General features: G+C 48.1%; 3 protein-coding genes and 1 pseudogene across 5 annotated transcripts; all 4 read right to left on the bottom strand.

Annotated features, from left to right (window-relative positions):
• Nucleotides 1-978: 978 nt before the first annotated feature.
• On the bottom strand, nt 979-4,630 carry LOC120694405 (probable glucan 1,3-beta-glucosidase A). 3 transcript variants are annotated; one of them, XM_039977526.1, is made up of 8 exons: nt 3,983-4,630; nt 3,750-3,869; nt 3,485-3,676; nt 3,227-3,388; nt 2,197-2,395; nt 1,942-2,097; nt 1,483-1,835; nt 979-1,350 (listed from the first exon to the last, which is right to left on the bottom strand). In XM_039977526.1, exons 1-8 carry the CDS (start codon nt 4,185-4,187, stop codon nt 1,163-1,165), a joined length of 1,575 nt encoding a protein of 524 aa, XP_039833460.1. In that variant the 5' UTR covers nt 4,188-4,630; the 3' UTR covers nt 979-1,162. The 3 variants fall into 3 exon arrangements, with proteins under 3 accessions (XP_039833460.1, XP_039833457.1, XP_039833458.1); XM_039977523.1 differs by having other exon boundaries at nt 2,197-2,366; nt 3,983-4,624; XM_039977524.1 differs by having other exon boundaries at nt 979-1,335; nt 2,197-2,366; nt 3,983-4,623.
• A 3,400-nt stretch (nt 4,631-8,030) lies between these two features.
• On the bottom strand, nt 8,031-10,214 carry LOC120694407 (D-amino-acid transaminase, chloroplastic-like). The gene is made up of 5 exons (XM_039977527.1): nt 9,961-10,214; nt 9,838-9,878; nt 9,390-9,562; nt 8,565-9,259; nt 8,031-8,428 (listed from the first exon to the last, which is right to left on the bottom strand). Exons 1-5 carry the CDS (start codon nt 9,965-9,967, stop codon nt 8,337-8,339), a joined length of 1,008 nt encoding a protein of 335 aa, XP_039833461.1. The 5' UTR covers nt 9,968-10,214; the 3' UTR covers nt 8,031-8,336.
• A 1,682-nt stretch (nt 10,215-11,896) lies between these two features.
• LOC120694404 (CASP-like protein 1C1) lies at nt 11,897-13,165 on the bottom strand. The gene is made up of 3 exons (XM_039977522.1): nt 12,763-13,165; nt 12,493-12,595; nt 11,897-12,400 (listed from the first exon to the last, which is right to left on the bottom strand). Exons 1-3 carry the CDS (start codon nt 12,915-12,917, stop codon nt 12,170-12,172), a joined length of 489 nt encoding a protein of 162 aa, XP_039833456.1. The 5' UTR covers nt 12,918-13,165; the 3' UTR covers nt 11,897-12,169.
• An 844-nt stretch (nt 13,166-14,009) lies between these two features.
• LOC120694406 lies at nt 14,010-17,208 on the bottom strand (annotated as a pseudogene).
• Between the last annotated feature and the right edge of the window lie 4,960 nt (nt 17,209-22,168).

Below are 22,168 nucleotides of genomic sequence, written 5' to 3'. Positions count from 1 at the left end.
GAGGGAGTACTCGGGGAAGTACTAGGCGATGGGGCTGGATCTTCGCTGAGACAAGGACTCAAGAACACTCGATTTAGAGTGGTTCGGGCCGCCGGAGCGTAATACCCTACGTCCACTGGGAGATGTATTGTCTTGGTTGTGTGAATGAACCTATCCTCTGCTGGCCTTGGCTCTTGCCCAGCTTGAGGTTTTCTAACGGCGCTCTCCCCTTTTATAGATCAAGGGGGGGCGGATACATAGAACGTTGATGCCCCGACAGGTGGGCCCAACGTGACTGTGGCTACAGTGGTAGCGAATCTTTCTTTCGATACGAGTACTGCTGCTCTTCTGACACAGGGGGTTCTCTTGTTCCGTCAGCTAGGTGCCCGTTGGAGTAGCGTAGCTTGCGGCGTGGCCTGCTGAGGCTATTATGTAGCGTCATAATGGGTGTAGCCGAGCCGTCATATCCGACTGCTACGGCAGACTGGCAGACGCGGCATGGGCGGCGCCATCGGCTCCACTGCCTTGGTAATACGCGATCAATAGTGCCCCCTGGTCAGTCAAACGCCTCGGCTTCCACTATATCAAAGTGGACGTCCACCTACCGCAATAAATGCGAAGGTAGGTGGACCTCAATATGGAAACCAAGGGCCTCATACACGTGTCGGCCCCGGACCACCCTGAGGCGGGGCGTCCAAACTTTCCCTTGGAGAGGGGTCCGGTTGCTATCCAGGACCCTATGAGGGGTCCGGGACCCCGCGGGGGTCCGGATTCCTTGGGAGGTCCGGAGCCCTGGCTGCTTGCGCTTGAGCGCCTGTTTTTCCTGGGTCACGTGGCGTTCCCAGACCTTCCCCGGCCGTGGAACAGGTCCGGACCTTTGTCGGGAGGACAGGACTTCGGACTGCTGGGGCCCGGCTGTTTGGTTGTAGTCAAGGATGACTACTGAGGCTCTTGCCTAGTCACAGCAAGAGGGGGTACCCCAGTCCTGGGGTACCGACAATAATCCTATCATGGTATCAATTTTACAAAGCCATGGGCACTGAACTTTTGCCCTCCAAACCATCCAAGCCTGTTCAGCTGTTCTGATGTCAACAGGGACGGGACTCCCCAATCTAACACGAACTGACTCCCCTTCACACTTACTTATAGATCAATCATCACTTTCCTAGCATTGGTTTCAGCCCTAGCCTTTCAACGAGATGTATCCATTTTTGATCATCCACTCCAGATCCCAGTGGTTGTTGGCGTTCTTGACAGTCCAGTAGGACCATCCAAACGTGGCCTGCCCGTACACACTCATCTGCGCCGCCGCATACTTCTGGTACTCTTCCTTGGTCGCGTTCGGCACCTTCCACTCTGCAACCCATTCTCCTTAATTTACCAAACAAAGCGAATGAATTTCACAGAGAACAAGAAGCCAGCTCCCCCAACAATCTTTTCGTACTTTTTTTTAAAAAAAAAAGTGGTACTAGGTAGAAGGATCCGGAGGTGCTCCTCGCTTACCTACGAAGGTGAGCAGCCCGTTCTGGGTGGTGATGGCGGCGAGCTCGCCGGAGAAGTTGGTCCTGACGAAGTCGATGTTCTGCTGCACGGTGAAGTTGCTGAACATGCTGTTGAACATGGTGTAGTAGTGCACGTCGATGACCGCCCCCCGGAGCCCGCCGGCGAACTGGAGGAGCTCCGTCGCGTTCCCCGACGACAGCCGGTTCGACATCACCACGTACGCCGCCGGCGAGTGCCTCCTCACGGCGTCGTAGCCGTCGCGGTAGTACCTGGTCAGGCTGTCCAGCGTCGCCCGGGGCGCCAGCGGCTCGTTCATCAGCTCCACCGCGAACAGGCTCGGGCTCGTCGCGTACCTGCGTGCAGAATTGCAGAGGAAACAAAAACGAAAGATTCAGTTTCGCTGCGATTTTGCTCTGTTTTTCTCTGAAATTCAGATGGAATGCACAAGTGAATTGTGACCTGGATGCGAGGAATTCGATGACTTGCACGGTCTGTGCGATGTTGGCGTCGGTTGTTCCCCACTCCTGCGTACCGTCTCTGGAGGAGCTGTGCTCCCAGGGGTTCTGGGACCCGGGAGCTGCGTGCAGGTCGATGATGACGCCCAGCTTGTACTTCCTGTCCAAGCAGAGAGGAAGAACCCATCATGCATGATCTGAACACTTTCTTTTTCAAATACGAATAAACTGAACAATTGAAGGCCATTTAAAGGCTTACTCTGCCCATTTGAAGGCGTTGTCCAGGGCTTGCAGGGAGCCTCCAACATACGGAGCCGGAGGGTCGGGGTCGCTAGCGATCCACCACCCTACTGGAATCCTCACTGCTGTCAGGCCGCTCGACGCGATGAACTTGAAATCGTCCTCAACTATGTAGGTGTTCCAGTGGTCCTGCCAACACATGCATGTAGGTTCAGAATCTGAACCACATCTGCCCTTTAAGATCAACCAAAATTTTCATAGGATCCAAGATTGAAATTTGAAGCAACTAGCCACAGCTAAAAACTTACTCAAATTTGACTCTAAAAAAATGCTCTTAACATGTCAGCTGTATAAATTAATCTACTGCTTTATGTGTGGTCTAGAACGCCTAATAATGCAACCAAAATGCTGCTATTTCAGGCACAGAAAAAAAAGTTGAGCTACATGGCAAACACATGTGATTGCTCGCACGCCAAACAGAGTCACATGCTGGGTGTTTTGCTTGCTTCCAAACCCCAAAGCCAAACTGACCAGTCAATGCAGCGCTTGCCGAAATCCTTTTGTCCCCATCTCCCGATTGAGACAGACACCACCAGATGGAACGAGACAAGAGATCGAGACAAACGTAGGTGTGGTAAAGGGATTTAAAATTTAGTCTAGATAATTTTTTTCCGACCGTGTCTAAGCACATTTTTCATTAAGAAAAAATCAGTCTAGATAATTTAAGAGTCGGATTTAGAAAAAGCCACGCTGAATTATGAAGAGACTATTAGGATCACAATCCATTATCACCCTAGCAGCCTCACCCATCCCAACGAGGCAACGACCTTTCACCAAAGCGTAGTGGATTCATCCGGGAATACAGGATCGCTCTACTCTGTCCGAGTCTGAGTCGATCAGTGTTTCGTGTACTCGTAGGAACACCAGCCAGTCAGCAGACGACGAGTGGGCCCCACCTGTCAGCGGCAGCTCGCCCTCGGCCTGCCTACTGACGGGTGGGGCCTCGGGAAAGGGCAGTGGACGTATATGAAGTGCATAGCGTAGCTTACCCTGAGCACGGGTGTGGCCTTGTCGGTGCCGTAGCCATTGCAGAGCTGGTACTCCCCCTGCAGCTGCTGGCCGACCTTGGTCATGAGGAAGACCGAGGCGTCCCAGTCCGACCACCGCGTGGGCTCGCCGTAGTCCGCTATCACCTCGCCGGTAGCGATCGCCTGCTCAGACAGTAGTAAAACATCTTCTTCTCTGATGCCGTGCTGCGGGTTCTCTCATGCATACGCATGTCAGGACGGAAACGGAATTACAATTACCTGGACGAAGTATCCGTTTGCCGCCTTGATCCGGACCCTGTCCTTGTCGAAGGGGCAGCGCACGATCTGGAACGTCTCCGGCAGCGTCGGCGCGGTGGCGGTGGCGACGATGATGCCGTCGCTGGCGCCGATGCCCACGAACTCGCCGCCGGGCGTCCGGAAGTTGAACGTCGTCTCGTTGATCCGCCACAGCTGCATTGCATTGTATCCATTCATTTTCAGAAACAAGCGAGGAAGAATTATGCATAGCGCCGCCGGGCCGCACCTTGAACGTCTCCCAGTCGGAGGCCTGCGTCCGGTTGGCCAACACGGCGCCGCCGCCGCCCTGGTCGGCGGTGATGTACGTCTTCCGCAGCGCCGACTTGAACTGCACCTGCGTCCCGTCCTGCACTCGATCACACCCCCCAAAAGCAAACCATGAAGCAGAGCTGATCGATCGATTGCCTGAACAAAGACTGACTGGCGAAATGCAGAGCAAGGTACGTAATAAGTACCAACCAAGAGGTCCTTGTTGGGGATGCCGCTGAAGAGGGGCGGCAGGATCCATCCCTCGGTGACGAGCCACCCGCCCAGGCACACCGCCCGGACGGGGAGAGCCGGGTACGCCGGCGCCGGCGCCGGGACCTGCGACGGCGGTGGCGGTGGCGGTGGCTTCACCGCGGGCCGCGGCGTCCTCTTGGCAACGGAGAGGGAGCAGAGGCATGGGGCGCACAGGAGCACGGCGAAGCAGAGGCGCCTCACGAGCAGCGGCAGCCCAACGCCCCCGCGGCAACCCATTGGCTCGCGGCTGGCACTGGCAGTGGCAGGCCTCTTGTCCTAGCCGCTAGCCTGCCGGGCAGGGCAATGCGCGGGGAGGGATGGCTCGGTGCTGCACCTCCAGCTGCCCGGCCTCGCGCGCTTTTATCATATGAGCTTGAAGATTAGTGCGCGCGTCGGTGATTGCGGATGAGGCGGCGTCCCTGTCTCCCTCCGTCGACACGCTGCAATGCTTGCGCTGCCGGTGGACTGATCAGTCTGAACTCCAGTCAAGTGACTGCACACCGGATGGATCCGAGCCGCAGCCGGTCGGTCGGTTCTGAATTTCCTTCCTCGATTGAAAAGCTTAACCTTTTTTAAGAGCCGGCCGGGACCTCCGATTCTCCGAATGTTGCTGAAGCACACGGCGACAGTGCATCCGGAGCATGACCGACCTTTACAGAGTAGCCAGCGTACTACTATATCCGAGCGGCGTTGCTCCAAGGAGCACGCGACGACGCGGCTCCGAAGTCACGCGCGCATGCCCGCGGCGGGAGGGGGGGGGGGGGGGGGGGGGGGGGGGGGGGGACGGCGCGACGAGATCCTGCCTGGCGGCCATGGCAAGGAGCGCTTGGCCGGCGAGGAGCCATGGCGCCATGCGCTTGGATGCTTCCAGGGCGGGCCGGCAACTTTACCCGTGAGGCGAGTGAAAAGGAGGCGGCGCCAGCACCGCGCTGGCCGAACCGGCCGGGGAGCTCGCGTCGCGTGCCGGAGTGGACATGGCGGCGCCCGCGGTGGCGTGGTCCAGGGCTCCAGGTCCGGCCGCGCGCCCGTGTCTGGCCAAGGACAAGGGGTGCGGCAATCATCTCTCACCAGAGCAGCAGCCGGCTGATAGTGTACAGAGGCCCCAAAAGACTACAAATGTTCGCACTTGTGACTGTCAGTTAAATTACTATATAAATCTAATAACTATTTTTTTATTTTGGAATAATTATTCCAGAAAAAAATTATTCTAAAATAAAAGAAATTGTTCTAGCAACAAAACATAGTAAGTTGATTTGTCACGCCAATTTTAGACTCAAAATGTAAAATCCTGAAGGGGTGGAAGTGGGTGTCACGGCCCACTCGGGGTGGGCACGCGTGACCCCGAGCAGCACGCCCCAAAACACTGAAGCTTTGTCCGGAGTGGGATCGCCCAATGGGCAATAGCTCTGGGTGTGCCTGTGATTACCGGTGGACCCAGTATGAACAAAATGGAACTCTGATGACTTAAATTATTAAAAAAACAGAACCCTGATGATTTAATCTGCAGTCTGCAGGTTCTAAGTAACATGAAGGGAATATTCCCTAGCTTGGACACCCTTTTCTTTCCTGCTAAGCTCGCCAGAGCAGATCAATCTTGGACTCTATCGCCCGTGTAACTCCGGTCACAAGACTTGTCCTCAAGCGAAACTGTTTTCCCAAACGCGGCCCTGCTTAGTTCCCAAAAAAATTCCTAAGTACATGTCACACCAAATTTTTAGACACATGCATGGAGCATTAAATGCAGTTGAAATAAATAATTTATTACACAGTCTAACTGATTAGCACGAGATGAATCTTTTAAGTCTAATTAGACTCTGTTCGCTTCAATCAGTCAACAGTGTTTTTCTCTCACACCAAACCAGCACCAGCCACAAGTTACCAGCCAGCCAGCAGTGCTTTTCTCTCACAACAAATCAGCACCAGCCACAGCCAGCCGAACTAAGTGTTAGTCCATAATTGAATATTATTTGTCAAATAACAACGAAATGTGCTACAGTACCAAAATCCAAATTTTTTCGCGAACTAAACACAGCCTTAGAATCAAGGTTTAAGATTTCGTAGTTGAGATCGAAGACTTTCCTTGGTTACTTACAGTGCAGAACCGTAGCGTACAAGGCATGACACCAGCAGCAGCAGCTGCTTATAATCCCCGGATCTGCATGCCTCGGAAATGTTCACTACTGCAGGTGTGCCGCAGTTTTCCGGCCGATCCATCGCCACCAAGCGCACGCGGATAGAAACAAACCAAGGCTGTGTGTTAGATCCCTGAAAAAATAGGAGAAAAAGTCACATCGAACACTGTAGCACAATGTAACACTTTTTATTTGTTTTTGGTAAATATTGTCCTACCATGACCTAACTAGGCTTAAAAGATTCGTCTCGCAACGTACATCAAAACTATGCAATTAGTTTTTTTATTTACCTACATTTAGTACTTAATGCATGAGTTATTTGCTATATTTAATGTTTCGATGTGATTTTGATATGATGGAAAATTTGGATGTGGGGGTGGGGTGGGGTGGGGATTTAAACACACCCCAAGGCATCTGATGAGAATCCTCTGAATTCTGAACATCTTCAGGAGCCACATTAACCAGCTCGTACTCGACAGAGGACAAATTTGGTGTCTTGACGTCTTTTGCTTCACCGCCAAGGTAGCAACGTAGCAGTGGCAGCAGTGTCCTCGAGGCGCCCCTACTTGTCCACCGCGAGTAAATCTCAGTGATCCCCTTTGGGCATATCAGTTCCTTCACGTTCCGTGAAATCGCTCTGTTCACGGCTTGGATTTGTATAGGTCCGCTGCACATGGAGGAACATGTCGTGCTTATGCATATAGAGGGTGGGGAACTAGACAAGAGTAAAAGGAGAGGGGAAGACAAACTCGAGCATAGAGTGTCGAAGGAGTTGTTTGGTTCAAGAGGCTAAATTTTAATCTATGTCACATAAAAAAAATCTTAGCATTTAAAAGTATTAAATCTTACAATTACTAATTGAGGCTTTTTTGAAGCCTCTAGGTGAAGTCACTTAGGATCCTAGGTGGACAGTCTAAAAAAATAGAGAAATTCTACAAATTCTCACAAAAATCAGAAACATCAGGCCATCAATTCGGCAACTCTAATCATAATAGCCATTGGATCTGTTATCTTTTATAATAAATTGCCCACCTTTGCCATTATAAAAATAGACTAAAGTAACTCCCTAAACATATATCTAAATTACCCACCTCTGCCATTATAAAAAATAATCTAAAGTAACCCCCTAATCTTCATATAAATTACCCACTTATGCTATTATAAAATAATATCAAATAACCTCTAAATTTCATATATATTATCCAATGATAAGATAATAAAAGTTAAAATCAACCCCAAATCTAAAATAAAAGTCTATTATTATAATAAAATCTTAAAACACATCAATATAAAATTCTAAATTACTATTCCTATCATTATTAATATATTATTTATGTTATTATTTATATAAACATATATATTAACCATAAGGTGTTTGTCACATATATCATGTACAAGAGAAGAGATAAAAATATCAATTTTCATGTTGTTCACATAGCTCAAACAAAGTGTTCAATTAAATACATATCAAATATATATGGAGGTGTGATGCAAAGTGAAAAAAATTGTTAGTGACTAAATCTATCACATTTATTACAATTATATAATGATAAATATGTATCTTTGCAGTACTGGATTAGAATATTTAATTAGTTAAGGAGAGCGTGAGATAGATAATTATTAGATATCTCTAACTAGCTCGTGCGGGAGCACGGTTGATAGACTAGTGAAGTCTAATTACAAAACTAATTGCAGAGCCCTGAGGCTAAATTGCGAGACAAATCTAATGATGTATATCAATTTATAATTAGCGAATGATTATTGTAGCAAATTATAGATTAATTAGACTCATTAGATTCGTCTCACGAATTAGCATTTATCTGCCAAAAAATTATAAATAGATTTTATTTGATACTCCTGAATAGTAATATTTCTTTTGACAGGGGCTGAAAGAACTGCTGGAAACTGGAATCGAATATTCATGCCGGGTGCAGATGTAAGCTAGTACAACTGTAACTGTAAGAGCAACTGTTCTAACTGCTCTGCTATTCTGCAGAAGCATCAACCTTATTCAGTTCCAAAATGTAAAAAGTAGTGCCTCTTTTGTCCTTCAAGAAATCAGGGACCTCAAAAGTGAAAAAAATAAAACAGCCTTGTTTGCACTTGTTAGAGCAAAATATGTACATAGCATAGAAACCCCTGATGTTCATTCTTCTCTGATGCAGAGCAATCATGCCTCCTTAACTGTAAGGAACAGGAATCCTATCTGGACCAGACTTCATGTCATCCCGGAGCATTTCAGACAGGGCAAGACTGACCTTCCCAACTCGCCCTGCATCATCAAACAAAACAATTCATCTCTATCACACCTTTGATCTACCAATGTTAGACTCTAATTTCATCCTAGCAGCAGCAGACACTGTAATTTCATTCTAGCAGACACTGTAATTCTGAACCGCAAAAATTACCATCCCCAACTGGCTGGCCGTCCCACTCGACGACCGGCAGAACCGGCAGCCCGCTGCCGACGAACATCATCTCGGCGCACCGCCTGGCCTCGTCGGCGGAGATCCTCGCCTCTCCGGCACCCCTGAGAAGGCCGGCCTCGACCAGCCTCGGCGCCAGCGCGAGCATCCGCTTGGCCGTGCACCCGCCGAGCACCCTGTCGAACGCCGGCAGCACCAGGTCCCCGGCCGCCGTGACGAACGCGACGTTCATCGTGGGCCCCTCCGCGACGCACCCTTCCTCGTCGACCCACACCGGCGCGTACGCGCCCCGCGCCTCCGCCTCCGCCAGCGCCAGCGCGTTCGGGAGGTAGTTGACGCTCTTGATCCCCGCGAAGAACGGGTGCTTCATCGGCACGGCGGTCGTGATCGCCTTGACGCCATCGTTCCGCTGAGAGCGGCGGCCGGCGCCGGAGGCGGAGGCGGCGGCTATGACGACGGCGTAGAACGCGGGTCCCGTGCAGCCCGTCGGGGACAGCAGGAAGTCGCCGGGGCCGGCGCTCAGCCAGTACTTGATCGACCCGTCCTTGCATCCGGAGGCAGCGGTCATCTGGATCAGAATTTCTCGCATCGTCTCTCGCGAGAACGGTGGATCGATCTTTGCTTTGGATGCAGATGCTAGCAGCCGATCCAGGTGTGAATCCAGTTCGTACAAGCATCTGCTCAGAGAACAAACGTGACAAATATTCAGAGTTTCAGAATCATGGTGCACCCTATACTGTTACACACTGTTACTGTATCTTCAGAGCCTGAAGGAGGAAAGGAGCTGTCAGGGTGAGGATACTGAACCCATCAGATATGGTGGCGGTGTCGAAGACGCCATGGCCGCGGTGGACCATGTGGTCGTCGATGGGGATCACCATCATGGATGGATCAAGGACGATGCCACCAACGACACTGGAGTACATTGCCGGGTACCGTCGCTGGGTGGATTCCCATTTCTCCTGAAGCTTTTCGAGTACCTGAGTATGTTCAGAGTGACAAGTTCAGAATGTTACATGCTGTTTTCAGGCCTTCAGCCTAGGCAGTTCATGTTTCTGTATCTGTATGTTATGAATTTTTTTTCCTGAAACAACTGTATCTTATGAATTATTGGCACCACCAAAAGGTCCGAAATAATTTCAGCATAACTTGTCATTTTTGTAGGAATCTTGGTGACCATCTCCGAAACACAAGTAAAACTAATCCACCAACACCGGAACAAGAAGATCAGGAGTTCAGGACAGCCAAGGCTCACCTCGATGCCCGACGCGTACACCGGCACCTGGCGATCCTCCCCTGAAACCAAGAAAAACACAAGCAGAGACGTCTAATCCAGGATCCGGTTGAAGTTGAACCATGATACGGAGATGCTGCAAACCTTGCATCCCGTCGCCTGTCCGTCGAAGGAGCTCGAGAGGAACAACCACCGGCTGCTTGAGGAACAGAGCACGAGTCCAGCTTTGGTTTTGTGAGCTCTGATCAAGTGATCAGAGTCAGAACCCAGGGGTTGCCGAGACGGATACGGCGGCGGAGTTCATCCGGGGGAGAGCTGAAAGAGAAACGAGATGCGGACTCCCGCCGCTGAACGCCGGTTGGAACTGCGGCGCTAGTTTTTTCTTAAAAAAAAAGATAATTCGGAAGAAGAAATGCGGTGACCGACGGGCGGCAGCGCGCCGTGAGCATAAAAAAAGGGTCGCTCGGGTCGGGTGTTCTGGATTTGGACCAGCCCTCCGTTTATTTTGCTTCCGGCTGCCACATCAAAGGATTTTTTTATATTTTACTTACAGTCAGAAATTCGTCCCAATCAAAATCCGAACTCGCGACCTACGGGGTGCCAACCGGCTGCTGTCGCCGCTTAGACTAGCAATCTTAGGCTCTCTCCCACTCTCCATTCTTTGTTTTCTGACACGGTGTCTCAGGCAAAACGCTTCTAGAACCAATATAGGTAGTCATTTAGACGACGGTTTCGAATAATTTAGAGGTACGGTGCCTGATTTTACAGGAGGGTGGTCAGTAGATAAACCAAAATGGATTTATCATTTTAAATTTTGTAAAACAAAAGTTATGAACACAAGCTTATGCTGGTTAGTGGTTATTTAACTTAGTGGGCTGCATGAGTAATGGTCCGCTTCTTATTGGGCTCATGACGTACAAGTAGGCCTAGTCAGTCGGGCTGCATCTCTAGCCCATAAGAGCGCTGATGGCCCATGGCAAAATTTGCCTGCACCTTTTTGGGTTAGATATTGGATTTGGACATTTGGTTACATGGTGTTACCAAAACTCGAAAATTACTCCAGGCAGATCATGTGTAAATTGCACACTTTTGTGATGGGAACTCTAATAAGATAGGGGCTGCTAGGGTTACATGTGTGACTGACAGTCAATAGTCAATGTATACACAAGGGAGAATGGCCGGCACGTGGCCCAATAAGAAACCACAAGCGAAAAAGTTGCATTTTCCAAACCGTATATATAAATCAAAATCCGATTGCACCACTATATTTCTTAGAGCAAAATCTTCAAAATAAGACCATACTTGAATATATTTAGATGATTTTTATGCTGGAATAATTTTAATTATTGTGAAGATGGAACAATAATAAAATTGTTCCACATTTATAAACTTGTGAAGCTGGAATAACTGTTTTGGGCAGAAGTTGGAACATTTGTTATTTAAAATAATATTGTTTCACATTAAATTCTTTCGAATATAGTCAAATGTAGTCTTGTTTTGATGACCTTGCAGTTACAAACACGATGATGCAACCGTATTTTAATTTGGATAGTTGATTGAAGAACTATAACTTTTTTAAATGAATCTTTCTTTGCACGCAATCCCATACACCAAGGAATCATGCGCCGGAGAGGAGGAAGAGAAGACTTCTGGCCTTTTGTGATGCTTACCTCGATTATTTACAGAGAAGGCTATTGACATATGAGTAAGTTGTCATTAGTCATTACCTGTTGATTATGAAAAAAAAGATCAATTTATTCCTTTTACATTAAGAGATTTGTTTAGGTGAAAGTAGATATAAGTTGGCTCACCAACAAAGTGCCTCAAAGCTTGCAATCGGCGTTGACCAGCTCAGTGTCGTGGGCTCGTGGCACCAAAAAATCCTTGACTCAACTGAACACGTACTGTGAGTAAGCAGATTCTGATTACCTAACCCTTGACTCAACACTAACACTACGTACGGCATGTCGGCATCAACAATGCATCAAACAGTAAAAGAAATAAAAAACTAATTTTTCCAAAGTCCCAACAGTGACAGCATCACAACAACAGTAGTGGATCATTCAGTCCCCAGAAAACATCTTGGAACATTTTCTCTTCAAATTTCCAATGCAACTCATCATGAGAAAGAAGAGAAGGGTTTTGTCCCAGCTGAATGCCTGAATATACTATGAGAAATAATGGTAACGACCGATCACATACGAAATGAATATGACCAGAGCATGTCTCAGACAGTGCCTAAACAAAATTACTAAGAAACGGACGACGCATCATATAAGTTCTTCATAACTGGTGGGCGGGTCGATCGATCTGGAGACGACGGAACGAACAAGCAGGGGTGACGGGATGGCTTCTAATGGCAGGAGCACAGGGGCTCCGCGACGGCGTGGAGGGAGTACATGATGATGAGGAAGTAGACGACGAGCGAGACGAAGCCGGCGATCAGCGCCCCCATCACGTGGCTGCAGTAGGCCCGCACCTGCCCGCAGATGGGCAGCCACCCGGCGTGCGTGTTGCCGTTCCTCCCGATGCCCGCTATCGCGCCGGTGGCCGCCACCGCGCCGACGAGAAGCATCCCCACGATCTGCACGCGTTTCATTCGTTCGTTCATGGACAGTCACCGGAACATCGAATGGGGATGACAATGCAGCTGCTGCATAAGTCTGTGCTGCTTACCACGTCGCTCAGGAGCACCAGTCTGGAGGCGGTGCTCCCCGGCCGCACGAAGAGGACGAGCAGGCTGTAGGCGAAAGTCACTGCGAATGCCACCACGAAGAATCTGCGTGTGATCGAACACATTGTCATGATTTATGAGCAAAAATATCGATCGATCGATCGATCTCTCTGTAGCTAAATCACTTCAACAGCAGTAGAATTCACTGGCAAATAAAAGATGTTCGTTCCATTAGCATGTTCAGAGTATGGAGAAGAGTGAGAATTACTTACATGAACGATGGAGTGTAGGAGTACTTGGCCTCCACCTCTATGCCGAAGAAGCTGGTGGTCTCATGGCTGGTCACCATGATTATCGCCGCCGCCGCCGCGGCCCCCGCCGCGGCGAGCCGGAGCACGACGGAGATGAGCCGGTGCAGCTTCGCCATTTCTGATGCTCCTCCTCTGAACTCTGATGTATGCGAGAGTGATTGTCTGCCTGCTATAACTATTAGTGTTTTCCAAAGCGACAATTACTGCTAATAAGGGGAGCTCCAAGAAGATTTTGTGTGGCGAGGTTAAATAGCGTAGCTGCACCGGTTGCTTCCAGTAGTTTTGGTGGTTCAGCTGCGTGGAAGGCAGGAGAAGCAGGAAACCTATGATCTGGAGCAGGTCTTGCCAGTGAGCGACCTTGCCTTAACTTGTGCGTTGTGCTGCCCATGCTGCATTTGCCCTCCTTGTGTCGCAGATGTCAACGTCTTGGTGCCAAGACAGTTGGGCAACGTGAGAAGAATAATTTTAGGACCTCCTGAAGTTTTGTTGTCAGTAGTTATATGATGCAAACCAATTCTACGATCCTGTGGTTTCATTCGTGGAGGGCTTGTTTCTTCCCATCTGAATGCTGTTGTGTCTAGGCTGTTGGAACAAAAGGGACTAACGAGCTACTGGTTTTCTTTTGGGCAAAACGAAAGTAGCCACGAAAAAGTTTCTTCGCATCGGGGGTACTGAAGGAGACGTCTGCTAGTATCTCTTGTGTAGCAGCACTCCAAAGCGAAACTTCTCATGTTTGCCTCTCCCTTCGATTCCAAAGTGAAAAGAACACCATGTCGATGTTCTAAACGACCTACTTTTGGAATTAGAGGGAGTGCTACTCTTTGTGATCACCAGCTTTTTTCTGAAGCTCACCCGCACTACCATGGCTTCTGCCTTCTGATCACTGGTGTCCAAATAAGCCATTGAATTTTAGCCACCTGTGTGCCTGATTTTTGCTAGCGCCATTCCACGAAATCCTATTTGTTCGTCAATAGGTATCAGATTTATTTTAAAAAAAATATAATTTACTCTGGGCTTGGGCTAGGCCTGTTACCTTTTTAAAAAAGAAATATGCACTTGTTTGTGAACCAAAATAGAAAATACTAATACTTCATAGTTCCTTGAGGAACTGAAACAAAATTGTATAATGTTGATGAAGAAAAACTGAACAATGAACTAGTTGGAATTCAGAACAAACTTGAAAATGAGCACCGAAATAAGTCTCCAAATTTGCAGCAAAACTATTTCAAAGTTTTATAAGCATTCCAGCAATAATATTTTCAGGATTTTGTTTGGCTGGTATCACCCGTATACCATACAAGCAGCCATGAAAGTCTAAACATCAATTATATTTATGCTACACCAACCTTATCTTTGTACATACTAACTCAAAGAAAATGTTTTGTATCCTTGATTTCCCTACACAAAAATGAGAAATACCTGTAAAAGAAAATAAAATAGTGGTGTAGCCAAGAACTGAAGCAGCTAGCCTAAATGTAAACTATATTAGGCCACTGCATTATACTATGCTAATTCATAAACTTTCAAAAATCATCCAGTGCTCCCACAAGAACTCCCAAGGATTGGAGCAATGTCACTGACCAACAGCCTCAAAACGTTGCTACCAGATAGCCGGGAGATCTCTATGCACTCTTCTAAGTCAGCATCACATGTCAACTTCACCCATTCGTGATCATCATCAAGATACTTGATATTAAAAACACCAACATCTATTTGTATCCGTTTGGCCACTTCATCTTTCAAATCAATAATGCTTGCAGAACACGGGAATCGAAATCTTAAAAGGTCTTCCTTGTAGCGTGCCTTCACTGTTACTATCCCTGAATTATGTACAGACATGAGACTGCCTGGAGGGACTACAGCAGGTTCATTAACTGCAGCTGTGATGTGGTTCTTGCAATTTTTGGAGCTTCCTGAACCGTTAACAAATAGCCCTGGAAGAAGCAGGTCCTGTGTTTGAAATGGCTCTTTTGTGAACCTTTCTGGTTTGCGCATGTTTTGTTGTGGTTCCATGAGTAGTGATACAAATGTCCTGTTTGCAGGGCTGCCAAGGCAGGAGTCTTCTGATGTCCCTGAATTAGTGCTAGGCTCTCCAGACGAACTTCTCAAGTTCAAAGCTTTCTCCCGTTCGATCTGTTTGCTGATATTAGCCAGAAAGCTTCGCTGAGGAATGAGCATGCCTAGGCGATCATCATTTTCTAACAACTTAATCTGCGAGGATGAACCTCTGTTTTCTTGAACAGAAGGAATGGAAAGGTCAGTAACCTCAGTTTGCCTTCCATTCTTTATATTGGTAGGATTGGATGGAGTGAAAGGAACGGGGAGAGGACCCGTGATAGATGTGAGAGTAAATGCACTCTCCGACCCTTCAACAGATTCAATCACCTTCTTTAATTTAGAAATAGAACGGTTAACCTTGCTGATTTGCCGAGATGGCCAGCGAGAAATCCCGTGTTGCCTGCAGATGCGCTTCATCGTTGTAGGACATACTGTCAAAAAGAAATAAACAATTAACGATATTCAGACTTACAAGCTAACAAAATATGCCAAAATTCACAATCTCAATGCATGAGCTACAGAATGTATAAACAATATGTAAATTTGTAATTTCTCAAAAATTGCAGAAAATTCAAATTATACATACCTCCTAGACTTTTTGCTGCATTCTTCAAGCTTCCAGTAAAATAATGTTGAATAACTTCCAAACTGAATGTTTTTTTCTGCTTTTCCTCGTCTCCTTCCATGATGTTTGCTATTGTTGTTAGGCAACAAAGAATCCGAGGTACAACCACCGTTTGGTCCAACAAATAATTTGCCATTGCATTTGGTGCTATTTTCAGGTGAGAGACACATTTCATATTCTGGTGAAGCTATTCTTTTCTGGCTGTCAGACTCATGGACTCCATGCATATTGCTCTCATGTGAGGCATGAATGCCAACTTGAAAGTTCAGATGTTGTGCATGTTCATCCTTTGTTTCATTGTTATCAATTACAGTAATAGCGTCGACTTGAAGTTCTTCATGTGAGACTTCATCAGTAGCTACATGTAAACTACGAAGATGCTGTCTCAGCAGAGCTAAGATGGACTCCAAAAGAACCATTTTCTCGGCATCTTCTCTGCAATCAGGTGGCAGGAAAAACTCTAGTACATAATCATCATTTCCAGTGTAAGCACTTTGCATGCATACTGAAAAACAACCAGCTAATCCAAACATACGAGCGTAGTGCACAAGAGGATACTCCAATTTAGAGAATCTAGTCACATCTTTGGAAAAGCATGGCCTACGTAGGATGCATGCCTTTCCAGAAACTCCTTGTCCTTTCTGCAGGTGGTGCTCTACACAAGCATCTCGGAATCCCCACATATGAGCATCGATGACATGAAATGCAACATCACTAGTTAACATGCATAATTCTTGGGCACAACTTCCATGAATATTGAAGCTACTCTTCTTCACACCACCACAAGGGTACCAGTAAATTTTGGTATTTGCAAGGCACCCAAGTCTGAGCTAAGGGCAGTTTGAGCTCTTCACAAATTACTGTTAAGACTTCCAACATCTCTACAAGTGCAGCTTGATGGCCTTCATTAAATATCTGAGTCTGAGTAGAAGAAAAGAAACAAAACTTTAGCACTCAAAATAAAACAAGGAAATGTACTAGTCAAATTGGAGTTGTCGAACTATTTTTACCTGGACATATGGATGTTCAACAACTTCAGTGCTTTTAAGATCCACAGCCTGCAGATAATGGAAAATTAATTACCCAGATGCAGCTGAGAAAATGAGTTTGGAAAATAATTATGCCATAATTCAGCAATATCACTTATATCTGAACGCTTACAAGTTGACAATTTGTTGTCATAGAAGGAAAAATGAGGCTAACCTCAAGAGCTTTGCTGACTTTACCAACCTCGCTTGCATAGTTTACTTTCTTTGATGTCAATTATAAGTTCAACAACAGCGATACATGACTTCGTGGAAGGATCAAACACAGGCAAGGCAACAGTACCATGAACATTGTAGCTTATTGCATGGTTAAGCCGTGCGTACTCAGTACTGCTGTAATACTGCACACTGGGTGTCCATTCAGGCACCTTCTGCTTGTATACGCGCCCAGGTAGTCCAATTCTTTGACATTGTCTCCATCCACAGAGAAACATATACATCATGGACACAGCCCTATACTGAAGAAGTCCGATACTCTGTTGGTCAAGCACAAAGGGCTGCCCTGAAGTGCTTAGCATGTAGCGATCCCCTTTCCTGATGGGCACCCAAACCTGAACCAACAAGTGCTGATTGGTTAGACTCCTTGAAGTACCTGAGAGCTAGTGTGAGCCTTTCCTTCAAGAAATAAGAGCTATCAGAATAATCATCAACCATGAAAGATGAACTGGCATTTACCATTGATAGGTTCACCTTTCTTGGTCATTTCAGATTTCCCTACATAACAGAGGATAATTGAATTTTGTCAATACTAAATAGTAACAATTGCAACAAGAGACCATAAAAAAACAATTGCAACAAGAGTAATAGCTGCTGCCAGCTACATAAATGTCAGATTTTTAATAGTAATAGAGATTCACTTGCTGACGATAGTCTGTCTATAGTGGACACGGCATGCCACAGATGCAAATGACTTCAAATATTCATTCTACCAATTAGTACTATGTCAAGGCGTCAAGCAAACACAACCATGCAATGGAAATATCATCATATTTTTTATTTATCAACACACAGCAGGTTGATCAAATTGGCTTCATGTTCAATATACTGAAAAATCCACTACATGGCCCTACCCGGAAAGATAATCAAGTTCATGCGCACAAGCGATTCTGGGTTAATAACTGCCCCAGATAGGCTGATTCTAGCGCAGACAATCAAAGGGGATCCCGTCAGAACCCACCATGCAAATCTACCACCAGCTAATGGTCCAGATGGCATTGTAAATAAGAGCTGGACCTGGACACCTCGTAGTGGAGTCCAGTTAGCAACCAACCATTTTGACCACAATTGCGTAGAAAACTCCGAACGCCAACCAGAGCACACCGCACCACGCCAAGTCAACGCCAAAAAAGCTGCCTTCTTGGCACCAACCGGCCAATGCAAATGGTAATCAAAGCCGCGGCAACATACTGCCAATATGCCGTCGCTGTCGCAAGATTCTTGCGCTAATCGCCGGCATGTCGTACGAGCAATCGAATCAAGACATCAGATTGCGGTCGCGATCACAACAGGATCCTCGACCGGATCGCCCCGTACGGCACGGCGCCGTGAACGAAGGGACGGCGGCGAAATCAATGGTGGAGGAAACCTCACCGGCGCGCGCGGGGCGTCGTCCTGCGGGGCGGCCGTGTCCAGCGGCACGACGGAGGGGGTGGTGCGGGTCGCCGCACGGCCACGGCGGCGGCAGCGGCAGCGGCGGAGACGCGGCCGAGAAGTGGAGCGACGTGGCCATGGCGTCGAGCAGCCAGGCGTCGCCGCCGTCCGGGGAGTCGAAGTCGAACTCCATCAGCCGGGTCAGGCGCCGCGGCGGCTGTGGCAATGGAGAGGCGAGCTTGAGGTTTGCGGGCTAGAAGGTTTGGCGCCACACGACGAGGGAGACGAGGAGGCTAGTAGACTCGTAGCCAGTAGGTGCATATGGGGGAGGCGGAGCTTGTGTTGGGGCGAGCTCAGAGCCTTGTCCTCTTGCAATATACTCCGTATAGTTAGACCCTGTTAACAGTTACAGTTACCACCTAGACCCTATAAATAAAAAAAATATCACATCAAATATTTCGACAGATATATAGAATATTAAATGAATTTTATTTACAAATTTTTTTATATGGATGAGAATTTTTTTATATGGATGAGCTATAAATCGCGAGACGAATTTAATGAGCCTACTTAATACATGATTTGCAACAGTGATACTACAGTAACCATCCGCTAATTATTAATTAATTATAGATTAATTAGCATCATTAGATTCGTCTCGCGATTTACAACCCATATGTGCAAAAAGTTTTATAAATAGACTTCATTTAGTACTTCAAATTAGTAAGATTACATCGCAAAAAAATTTTGGCGTTCAAACTAAACACGGCCTTAGTGCTTCTACCACTCATGACTCAGCACACAACCCATTTTTTTACATCGGTAATAACCTGAAACTGTTCTACACCCGCACTGAATTATGGGTAAAAAATCTTAAATAGATAAATTTTCTAGAAATCGAGATCCAACCGATATCCAGTTCGGCATCCCTGATCGTCACTTGCAATTTATACAGAGCGGGTGGACTCGCCATCTCGCTCGGCACGGGCCTCTCCCGCGCTCCGCTCCTGCCCTCACGTCGTCGTACGCCCGTGCCACTATCATCCCCGCGCTCTCTCCGTCCTGCCGCCCGAGCCCGTGTACGCCGACAACCCGCCCGACCACCTCCGACCCCGGCTCTTGCCTCAAATCGAACATAGATCATTTCCCCTGCTCCCCCACCAATTCCCCACCACTGGCAAGTGGCAAGCCCTCCCCTCGCCGCAATTCCACCTCCACCGCCATAGCCATGCTTGGGACTACATTGCAAACCCCAAGTTCTTTCTAGAATTTTAGTGCAAAATTCAGACGCCAAAATTTCACCTCCGCCACCGCAGCCATACTTAGGGACTACATTGCAAACCCCAAATTCTTTCTAGGGTGTTTAGTGCAAAATTCAAAGATCTCGTTTGAATTTTACATTCTTAAGATTTACCCACTCTATTGGTTTTCCCACCATTTAGGAGGCTCTCTATTTTTTTTGCAGGGTTAAAAATCTCCAAATTTAGCTAAGAGAATAGCTATTCTATTGGAGTTACTCTAAGCTCTCATATTACCGTGACATTACCTTCTTGTTCTAGAACTTCCACACAATGCAGATACTTTCCATGCCACTCTATGTCCTGCTATTCCTTGAATAGCTTGGTGGGTAAAAGTAATGGTTCTACAAGAGCAACTTCAACGGCTTAGATATAATCCTAGCTAAATTTAGAGTTTTGCGGAGATTGTAAAAAATAGAAAACTTCCTAACCATTAGGGAAACCAACAGTCTCTCCAAATCTTAACTATCCATATTCAAATCACCTCCATGTCAGATCGTTTTATCGTTTTCCTGAAGCCGGCGTCAACTATCACAACACCATCATCCCCGTCTCTGTGATGGGATTGCACCCTCCCTTCGCGTGGCGGCCACAACAACGCCATCCCTATCCCAGTGGCGACGACCGTGGCATCGCCCCCCATCCCTGGCGGCGACGATCGCGCCCTCTCCGTTCGCGCCGGCCACAACATCGCCGTCCCCATCCCTGGCGTCGACGATCGCACCCTCTCCGTCCGCAGAGGCCACAACATCACCCTCCCCATCCCCAGCGGTGATGACCACTCCCTCCTCACACACGGCGACCATGGACACGTCGTCCCGTCCCCATCCTCGGCGGCGACGATTACACCATCCTCAGCCACGGCGAGAGCACGAGGGTGGGAGGGTGTGGGAGGAGGAAAATGGTGCAGAAAAAGGACCGGACCGCGCGGGGGAGGAGGGAGATGGTGAGTTGGACGTGTTCGGCAAAGATGCCTAGAGAAATGGCTGTTGGATTGAATTTTCACCAGTGTTTCTCTGTTTTTACCGATCCGAGTGGGCTTAACTAGACTCTTGGAGTTAGCTTGGTCTAAAATTCTCGAAAAGTAGCCCTATAATAACGTGGCTGCAGTGCATATACATACACCATCATCGTCCAGAAAAAGTGAATACATATATCTGCAAGCATTGGAGTGCCAATTTGGTGCAGACATTGGAGTACCTAAGAAGACGTCGAGATCAAGTTGAAGCAAGAATGGTTTCAGAAAAAAAAAGTTGAAGCAAGCTTGGTCTTAGGTGGTAATCATCATCCATAAGCTTGATGCAAATCCGGAGATTTTGACATCAATGGCCCAAATCCAAGTGACTAAAACTAGCAAAAGGCATAAGGCGCCCTAGGTACCTTGAATACCAACAAATTTAATAGTATCTCTCTTAGCACCAAACTACGATATAAATTACTTTAGAGTTGAAAGTTGCCTGTTTAAAATATGGGAAAAGTCCATTTTTTGCATTCCAACTATGGTCTGAGTTTGATTTTAGCCATGCAACTTCAAAATCGGGTATCCTTGACCATCTAATTATCAAAACCGTTCACATTTGGCCATCCGGTGATTTTGCTGGATGGTTTCGCTGACGTTGATGACACGTGGCAGTAGGCCCACATGTCAGTTTATTTTTTTAATATCTCTCTTGTTTCTCTATTTCTCCCCCCTCTCCTGGCCCCTCTGCTTGGCGGCCATGGAGGTCGCCATGCATGGCCTCTGCCCCGCCGAGCTCCACTTGCTGCGCTGGAGAGGAGCCACGCCCGATCCGCCGTGAGGGAGGAGCAGGGAGGGGAATCGGCACCAGAACCGCCGCCGCAGGGAGGAGCAGGGGAGGGGGACCGGCGCCGGATCCGCGACGCTCTGCCCTCCCCGCCAAGAAGCCAGCGAGCTCGAGGCTAGGAAGGAGGCCGGCCTCGCCGTGCGCCTCCACGACCCACCTTGTGTCGCACCGACGAGAGAGGAGGACGGCCTCGCCGTGCGCCACGCAGCCTGCCTCGCCACGGGAGCTCGGCGTGCTTGGAGCAGAGGAGGCACCACTATGGCCACCGAGGGAAGGAGCAGGGAGGAGGGAGAGGAATCCAGCACGCCGAGGGAGGAGGGGCGCCGCTCCGCGCATGGGCCGCCGTCCCACGGGCCCGCCGTCATGCCACACGCCATCCACTGCTCAACCCAAGGCGAAGGGAGGGCGGGGAGCCAGGCCATCGTGGACGGGGAGGGGCGGCACTACGCGGCAAGGCAGGAGGAGGAGAAGGGGGGGGGAGCTCGAGCAGGCCATGGATCCGCCGTGGCGCGGGGCACCCGCCATGGCCGCCGCCAAAGACGGGTCGCCGGGTAGGTGGTGTGGCGGCGGCGGGGGCGGCGGCTCGGGGGAACCTCCCTGGCCTCCGCCGTCTGGTACCTCTCCGAGAGAGGAGAGAGAAATAGGAGGAGAAAAGAAAAGAAGAGGAAGAGGAGAGAGGATGACTGACAAGTGGGCCCACTCCCACGTGGCGTCCACGTCAGTGAAACCGGCCACCAAAAACAGCTCGATGGTAAAAAATAAATGGTTTTCATAGTTGAGTGGTAAAAAATATCTGGTTTGAAGTTCAATGGGCAAAACCAAATCGAGGTAAGAGTTGGATGGCTAAAATATACTTTTTCTTTAAAATATTGATCTGAAACTTTTGTAGCTTTTGAGTCCGGGATCAAGTAGCTCGAAGAGGAGTAAAAAAAGGATTTGTTAAAA

Source organism: Panicum virgatum, unplaced genomic scaffold (assembly GCF_016808335.1).
Source record: "Panicum virgatum strain AP13 unplaced genomic scaffold, P.virgatum_v5 scaffold_5572, whole genome shotgun sequence".
NCBI classification, from domain to species: Eukaryota; Viridiplantae; Streptophyta; class Magnoliopsida; order Poales; family Poaceae; genus Panicum; species Panicum virgatum.
Note: the sequence above shows the minus strand (reverse complement) of the source record. Positions and strands in the feature narration are given on the sequence as shown.